At 40.2% G+C, this 9,063-nt stretch overlaps 1 protein-coding gene across 1 annotated transcript; it reads right to left on the bottom strand.

Moving 5' to 3' along the window:
* Positions 1 to 798: 798 nt before the first annotated feature.
* LOC124141693 lies at positions 799 to 9,044 on the bottom strand. The gene is made up of 4 exons (XM_046509745.2): positions 8,886 to 9,044; positions 5,498 to 5,624; positions 3,509 to 3,633; positions 799 to 2,507 (listed from the first exon to the last, which is right to left on the bottom strand). The coding sequence occupies exons 1-4, from the start codon at positions 9,033 to 9,035 to the stop codon at positions 1,698 to 1,700; spliced, it is 1,212 nt and encodes a 403-aa protein (XP_046365701.1). The 5' UTR covers positions 9,036 to 9,044; the 3' UTR covers positions 799 to 1,697.
* Positions 9,045 to 9,063: the final 19 nt, after the last annotated feature.

Here is a 9,063-nt window from a genome sequence, read left to right as displayed (position 1 = left end):
GGGATACAATGACATGCGTCAACCAAGTCAGCAAGCTTGACCACCTGCAATTCCGTTCCTTCGCCTCTTACAACAAGCATAGTCGCCTTTTACAGCAAGAGTGGGTTGCTGAAGCCCTATTCTACCCCAGATCTTCATGGGTCTTGGCTTTCCTCACACATTTTAGGATGACATAACTGAAATACTATTCAAAATGGTGTTAAACCAAACTCGCTCATCAATCAACAGACAGGTGACAAACACACACAATCCACCAAGTCACGAATTGATCCCCAGTCTTTATTAGACCATGATAAGAATGGTGATATTTGGGATGTCTCTTGCCCTGGGGGGCGGTGGTGTAGTCTTGTAGTTAAGGCATTAGCTTGTCCCGCCGATGACCCAGGTTCGATTCCCCACATGGGTACGATGTGTGAAGCCCATTTCTGGTGTCCCCCACCGTGATAATGCTGGAATATTGCTGAAAGCATGGTCGCCTGCATGGGTTAATTACTGATGACCTTTTTAACACGGGTTTCATGTGCATGTAAAGATGCTGCTGGTGCTACCTCAAATAACAATAAGACCATTAATGATGCACTAAATCCCATTCACCAAGTGAATGCTCATGGCGCTACATTGTTATTACCCCGTCAATGGATCATGGTGAATCGCGTATTCAACACAAGCTGCCTGTGAGGCACTAGAAGCTCATCTCATCCTACCGGGTACCCCTTCACCACCAGGTGAACACTTTTCTAGTTTCTCTGACATGTTTTAGACGTAACTGACATCATAAACAATACTCCTGTACATGTGGTAGTAACTGTTTTATTGCCTCACCCAACTGGTTTGTTAAAGGTTGCAATAATCATTCGAAACATGAAAAGAACATCCTGTGTGCCATGATGGGCTGAATAAAAACCAAGATCTTAAACTGACCAACAGTAACCAACTGCAATACACAGCAAATACCACTTGAGGGCATCAACACCATCTGAGAGTGTGACACCTGGGGAAGGAGGACTGCCTGGCCACCACCATCTTCCCTCAATCTCACCACAGTGAACCTACATGTTACCATGGTGACTGTCTATATCTTACCTTAGTGACCGTACTAGTTACCATAGTTACACGACATCTTACCATAGTGACTGTACATATTACCAAGGTTACCCTTTATTTTACCATAGTGACGGTACATATTACCATGGTGACCTTAAATCTTACCCTAGTTACCTTATCTTCCCATAGTGACCATGGTGACGGTACATATTACCATGGTGACCCTTTATCTTACCATAGTTACCTTTTCTTACCATAGTGACCAAACATAACCATGTAGACCAGACATCCTATTATATCCTACATATGACCATGGTGACACCCTCCCTCCCACTCTCGACAGACAGACAGACAGACAGACAGACACACAGATGCAGACGCATGCACGCACGCACGCAGGCACGCACGCACGCACACGCACGCACGCACACACTCACACACATTCCTATTACTTATCTCTCAAGTCTTCCCCTATGGAGCTGAAAGTTTGTCAAGAGAAGAATAAATTCAATTCTTTCATAATGTTTTAAAGAAAACAAAATGTCACAGAAATTCAAATCAAACAAAACTGTGCCTAGCTGCAGTCAACCTGGTTGAAGTCCGTTAAATGTCACATGCAGAACTGATAGGGAAGAGCAGACAACTCTGTCAGACTACACAGCGTAGCGAAGTCTAGAAAACACCACATGAGCAGTCCCAGATATTAATGCATTGTTGGCAAACTCCAGAATAATCTGAATGAGCGGAAACAGATTCCGCGTCTGCTCCGGCTGCCGCTTGTCCGGGGGACTGTAGTTGTGATCCTGGTTCATACAATCGGCTGTGTGCAGCTGGTTCAAACCGATCCAGCGACTCAACAACCGCTTCATGGCAGTTGGAAACAAGGAAGTCACAATAGATTCCGCTGGAGGTAGATTGTCTATACAGTTGATATGCTCTTTCTTAAAAGCATCCGCACGCTTTGCAATATTTCTTTCAAAGTTATGAAACTCCTGACCCAACCATTCAGCTACTACACACAATGCAATATTTTTTCGCATGGGAATATTAAAGGCACAGTTCCTCAGCTCCTGTTGCAGGGTGGTATCCCCGAGGGAAGTCCTGTAGTAGCTGAACATCTCAAATGGAAAACAGTTTGATGGGGATATTTCATAATGAGTAAGTTCCAGTTTAAGAAACTCAAGGACCTGGGCTACGACAGAGAGTTCGGGGTCTGACGGATGAGCATTTCTCTGTTCCACGATGTGTTGTATGAATGAGTCCACGGTGGCACTGGCGACACTTCCTCCTGCGACAGACCTATCACAGACTGGGGAGGGGAACACTGGGGAGGGGGCGTTCGCCAGGTCGATGAGTTCCTGTTTCACAGAACTAGTGTCCTCTGTTTGGTCCGTGCTGTCTGTCCACGAGAGGGACATCGTTTCTGGAAGGTCCGGTTCACTGTAGTGCCGTAGCCAAACATCCTGGGAAAGAGGGAACACATACAACTTACAGCCTGGACAGGTTCATTTCTATCTCTGTATATAACATACCGTATTCGACCCAATAAGCGCCCATGTCCTAATAAGCACCCCCCCCACACTTTTCCCGGATGCCCAAGTAAGATTTACTCACCTGTTTTTTACATACGGTCAAGAATCTTTTGTAGTCGGTTAATGAGGAGATGTTCACCAGTAAAACGTAAGTGACAGTTTATCTCTAGCCCCCCAGCAACAGAAGAATATCGATAGGCTTTCTGATGAATTTACGCCAATTTGACTCTGAATTGGGCCCAATAAGCGCCCACCCCTTCTGTCTTTATTTTAAGTGCCCTGGGCGCTTATTGGGTCGGATACAGTACCTACAAAATGTCCAAGTGCCTTTAAACAAAGGGAGGTGAGCCCTCCTGGGACCCACCATGGTTCTTTATATGACCTCCATCTAACCTTTCACCAATAAGAACAGAATTAATAGTACACATCAGTTTGAAATCAGCAACAAATCAAACCCCAGCCAATATTCTAAATATGATATGGACATAGATCTTAAGATCATAAATTTTTTCGAAAGGATTGCATGTGCTTTTTTTTAATTGTCTCGTTTACATATCTGTGTAATTTCGCAAACATGGAATACAGTGAAACATTTCAAAGCTTTTCTTTTTTCTTCTTGTTAAGAATGTCAACTTGGGACATGTCCTTAAATTTTCTTTCAAACGGACTCCTTTTATTTAAACATTATCATATTAGTGGTTAACGACTATCCCTGGACTTTTTCAGCCCAGGCATCTTTCAAGGGTCAGTCTTTGAGGCCAAACTCGTCTCTCCAAATAATTGTCAGTGGATAATCCAATTAGAATATGGTCAGTTACAAACCAAGCTCACTAGATCAACAGACCGTTATTGAACTTGATCTAGTGGCATAATTCTAGACTGTAGCGTTTCATAACAAGCAACATGATAGTTGTTTCAGAATGCGGTCTTACCCTTAATTTGAGCAAACAGTCTCTCTGCACAAACAGCTCGTGGTACTCAAACACGGCTCGGAACACTCCCTGGATGTTGTAGAACCACACGCTGCCACTGTTGGCCACGCCGTTGAGACGCGAGTCTGAAATCAGGAAGTATGATAAGTCGGTGTTGAAGATTGTTTAAATTGAATAAAATCTCTTAGGATCTGATCTCAATTTGAGATTGTACTGGTCGTCAGTATCCTAGCGATGCTTGGCAAGCTGAGCCCATCAACATGGTAAAGCCAGCATTAGAAATTGGCACTAGTCCTGTAGTCCTTGCCAAACTGCCCAATACTCAAGGTATCACAAGGATTAGTAGAAATTTGCCCTTTATAAGGGTTTTGCTATATGTTATCATCATAAGGAATAGTGGACTAAAACTGTTAGTTTCTATCGCTGTAAAGCAATGTAACAGCTGTCCTCAGTAATATGTCAATTAGCATGTTATTCTTGTTCATTACAAGTTACCTGTAACTAAACATACAAATTAAAACTAATGAATTATGAGTTTTATTCAAGGTAAATGTTATCAAAATGATACGCCTGGTCGCGTCCGCTGAATCTCTCCTCGTGGCTAATACCTCAGGTGCATTGTTTACCCGAGGAAAAATACCAAACCAATTAATTAGAAGCATATAGAACATTATGTAAACCATGATAACCATGATAACTTTGATAACCATGGTAATCTCAAACAGCACAACTTTGAAACAGACAGTCCTATGCCTGTAGCTATCTTAATAACAAAATTATAAGCATTACTGTTTAATGATCTTGACCTTCAATCAGTCCCATGAACCTCCCGAGAGATCATGTTTATGTTCAATCAAATTCCGATTATAAAGTGACCTTGATCTTCAGCAGCATCCAATCACATGAGAGACCATTACTTTGTTTGTTTGTTTGTTGTTTAACGCCGCACTCAGCAATATTCCAATCATATGATGGTGGTCTATAAATAATCGTGTCTGGACCAGACAATCCAGTGATTGACATCATGAACATCGATCCACGCAATTGGGATCGATGACATGCATCAACCAAGTCAGCGAGCCTGACCATCCGATCCCATTAGTAACCTCTTAATACGACAAGCATAGTCGCCTTTTACGGCAAGCATGGGTTACTGAAGACCTATTCTACCCTGGATCTTCGCAGGTCAGAGACCATTACTTGTTGCAAACCTAGATGGTGTTACAAATATGAAGCTTACAGATCACACTGCATATCTGAATGCAACTATTTACAGGTCACTTCAAGAGTGAATAACCTTCGCTGTTCAAAGTGACAAATTCATGACATATGTATGATAGGTGACTGTCTTGAGTAAATCTTATCTGATTGCAAAAACCTTTGAGTTTTCATAAATTAATAAGAACTTTCCTCAAATTTTGACCATGTTTAAAATAATTTGACAAGTGACCTTGACTTTAAATGAAAATCACCTAAAGGTTGATCGATACCCCACCTTAGCGATTATGTACACTTTCAGTTTCATCAAATTCCATTCATATATATTCCAATACTAAGCCATTTTTACACCTTGTCTTTGAGTGGTTGTGGAGCTCAAAGACATTAAGAGAACCGATTTCCAATAGCGAAATTTAAGATGATAACCAGCACAATGATGTCAATCACTGGATAGTCTGGTCCGATCCCAATTGCGTGGATCGATGCTCATGATGTCTATCACTGGATTGTCTGGTCTAGACTCGATTATTTACAGACCGCCATCATATAGCTGGAATATTGCTGAGTGCGGTGTAAAACAACAAACCAACCAACCAGACTTGATTTTTTACAGACCGTTGCCATACAGCTGGCATATTACTGAGTGCGGCGTTAAACAACAAACAAACAAACAAACAAACAAAACTGGCACAACCTTCTCTTGTTGTATTTGTGTGAATTGCTGTGATTATACCGGATAGAAAGGAGGTAAGAACTCAAGAAATTTCCTACCTGAGAATAGCAATTTTGTTGCTAAACCCTCCTTTCCAAAGCGATTGTGTATCCTACAGTTATTTTTGTTAACTTGACTGATCCCGCCTAGGACGTCAGCAGCCATGAACAAAGGGATACCAAGTGTCTGAAACAGAATACAGTTGAATCTTGTCAAGCAGTGAGTATATTGTCATTGTTAACAATATTACGATACATTAGCACTGGTAATCACTCATATTGATAATTTCATCTCATTAATCGGAGCACTCTCATCAATCACAATTTAATTGTAATCAGTTTAGTTCCCGTGTTAAGGAGTGACTGAATGTTGTTTATCACCGTAGTCAGCAATATTCCAGCCATATCACGGCAGCCTTTAAGTTAAAATTAATGAGTCTGGATCAGGCAAACCGAAGACTGATAGCATAAGTAACAATCCAACAATGTATGACACACAATTAGACAAATCACAAAGCCAAACCACCATATTATTCTTTTTATGACTTAATTACATCACAAAACACCACAGACATGACTGCGAGGGAGTGCGCAAGTTGTTTAAAGTGGTTTTGAACAGTATTTCAGTTATATCACGGCATGTGAGCTTGATGTGGAAGGAAAGCCTTAGGTGATGCAGGCCTTAGATGTTTGCCACTTTGGTGAAAACCACAAGCACTGGTATATATGGCACTGACAAACCTAGAAACAAAATTAGGCTGTAACTGATGGTGCTGTTTGGTATGGCTATTGCGAAACAAATTATGTGCCCCATGGTAGTCATTGGCAACAGGAAAATACACCACAATGTAATGTTACATAGTGTTCTAGTCAGTGTCGCAAATATACTACTGTTTAAATTTTAAACTGTGTGTTATCAAAAACAAAAAGTGTTAGAATTGATTTGTATAAAACTTTCTGAACATAAAAGTGAGGGAGTGTGTTGGATTTTTAGCAATATACCTTAGATATTGAGTCATCTTAAAGGGGCACTGATCTAACGCAATTCCCCAGACTGGTTGTTGCCTTTGTTATTGTTTTTTACCCTTGAGTACCCGGATGATACGCAACGCAACTGAGCGTGACCAGAGACTGGGCTACCGTCTGCAAGGACAGTTAAATAAACTTGGAGGCTGGAGGCAATATTTGTTTTACGCATTTTTGCATAAACACTGATTGGTTAACTGTGATCTATAAAGATTTTGACAAAGGGCGCATGTTAATTAATTTCTTCAGCCTAAACAAACAGACAAATAGAACGGCGGAGCTCATCGTATGTCGTCATTTGGAAATACCCCAGATGGTTATAGTTTAATACTAAAAAAAGTATCCATGCAGTGAAAGCATTTCCGGATTTCGGAGATAATACGATTACTACTCCCTTGTTGTCATCCACGTTTCTCGTATAACCCTACACTTGTGTATTTGTCGTCATTCACTTGATGCTCAGTTAATGAATTTATTACAGGTACAATTAGTGGTAGCACCACTTAGATTACCTGACAAAGGTTCGCATTTGGCATTTATTGTGTCTGGGGTAATTATTCAATCTAAATCCAGGTTTGAAGTGAGGTGAAATGTGTGTTATGTAATATGCACGTGGCAGTCCAGCAAGAGATGAATGATCAGTTGATTTACTTTTTTTGTAAATGAACGGATCGTTCCTAGTCATCAAAGGATTAACAGAAAATACGTTGATTGATTAATCACTGTTATCTTGCACAGTGGATATGTCAAGAGTGAGTGTTTACATGTCTAGGTTTACTAAAACAAAGGGAATACACTCATATCATGGCGTGAAGTGCCGATGTAAAAAACAACATACTTTGTTCAAAGGGTTAACTGATAATACGTTGATTAATGGATCATTGTTATCTATCACTCAATGGATTTTTTAGGAACCGTGGACGTTATGAAAATAGTTGCCACGTGGGCTTTCTCAGCCGACCACTGAGACTTGACACCTATGTAAAACACCTGAAACAATCCAAGTGATCAGTTGAGAAACGAACACGGGTTATAATATCCCGAAACGATATATACCTTTTAAGATATTTGATTGTTACTGAGACACGTGACATCGAATAATTTTCTTTGTACAGCTGCAGACGAGTGGGATATTGTTGCTTTGTGAGGATATTCACGGATACATTCCTCGAACAAGGAAGCTACCTAATATTTATACACATAAATTTTGTAGGTTGTAATTATGAAATTTGCATTTTGTTTTCCTTCATTTGAACGGATTCGTTCTTGTTTCTCTACATCTTGGTTGGGAAATTCTTCAATGCGCGATAGACGTTGTTTTCACAGGTCTTTTCCTTTGTAAGCGTGTATATATTACAGTCAATTTGTAAAATGTGATTCTCTCAGGCAATTTATAAAATGTGTAAATATTTCAGTCATTTTGACTAAAAAATCTGCCCAGATTGATTAAGACGATCAAAAGGGCCTACAAACATCACAACAGATTATTATGTAGGATTAGAAGCCAAACAACATAGAAATGTACTTTTCAACGTAACATTTTCAGTCTCTTGGTGATGACATTACACATCAAAATGTTTGGAATTCGTTATCATAATAATACAGATGGAAATGTTTTTCAGTCACTTTGTAAAATAACTGAATATTTAGACGTTTAATAAATTTGTTACACATTTGACAGTAAACAAATATACACACTATAAAAAAAGCAATGCTCAGGTGAAATATTTACTTTGTGTTGCAAGTCAAAATAGTGTAAACGAAAATCGCAAAATTACCAAGCAAGTGACTTATCAAAACTTCGTCACCATTACCGATGCTACCCACAAAGATACCTACATTTCCTTATTATCTCGAAAACTGTATTTCATTTTGTTGATCAATGTGACCATACGCCCTTATTACTACACATAAAAGTGACTAATGCGCCTACGAAAGGCGCAGCAGAGGTCGCGAACTAGTCTAGATTTCTGCTATACATCCGGGTACTCACTGGGAAAAAACAATAACAAAGGCAACAACCAGTCCCGGGGAATTGCGTTAGATCAGTGCCCCTTTAAATTATGTGGCAGGAAAGTCTTAGTGAAGCAGGCTGTGGATATCTGTCATTTTGATGAAACTTATGAGCATGGTTATGGTGTCCAACAACTAAGGATCATAATCAGAGCAAATCACGGATTCGAACCAATGATCAGCAGATCCTGGCACAACTAAGGGCTACAACTCTGCACTGACAACTGTTCTTGGTCACTGTTGGCGACTGTCTTTTTTGTAATGAAAGAAATCACCAAAATTGACACATATTATCTTCAAAACTACACTGACGTAACATTGAACACTATGGAGAATGTCATATTTTACGATGACTGACAATATAAGCCCTTTCCTTTGATTTTCCTACGGTTTTGAACTCAGGCATTACCGAGTTTAACGTTTCGTTCACTGAGTATCCTCTGTTTAATCTCGACACTAGCATGTATCGTACTGTCCGTCCTCCTAAAACCATGTGAGGCAGCTTGACAGACGGGAATGGTTTGTTAGATGCAGACTCTTCCCTATGATCCGCCATCATTTCTGGTATGGTCACTGATTCACCCCGT

Source organism: Haliotis rufescens, unplaced genomic scaffold (assembly GCF_023055435.1).
Source record: "Haliotis rufescens isolate VD_foot unplaced genomic scaffold, xgHalRufe1.0.p SCAF_56, whole genome shotgun sequence".
Classification (NCBI taxonomy): domain Eukaryota; kingdom Metazoa; phylum Mollusca; class Gastropoda; order Lepetellida; family Haliotidae; genus Haliotis; species Haliotis rufescens.
This window is presented reverse-complemented; position numbering and strand designations above follow the sequence as displayed.

What these genes read in the sequence shown, in the direction of transcription:
- LOC124141693 (XM_046509745.2), bottom strand. Translation starts at nt 9,035, where the DNA reads ATGATGGCGGATCATAGGGAAGAGTCTGCATCTAACAAACCATTCCCG. An exon ending in TGAACGAAACGTTAAACTCG is followed by an intron (nt 5,625 to 8,885) that starts GTAATGCCTGAG and finishes ATTCTGTTTCAG; the next exon opens with ACACTTGGTATCCCTTTGTT. An exon ending in ACTGTTTGCTCAAATTAAGG is followed by an intron (nt 2,508 to 3,508) that starts GTAAGACCGCAT and finishes CCTCTTTCCCAG; the next exon opens with GATGTTTGGCTACGGCACTA.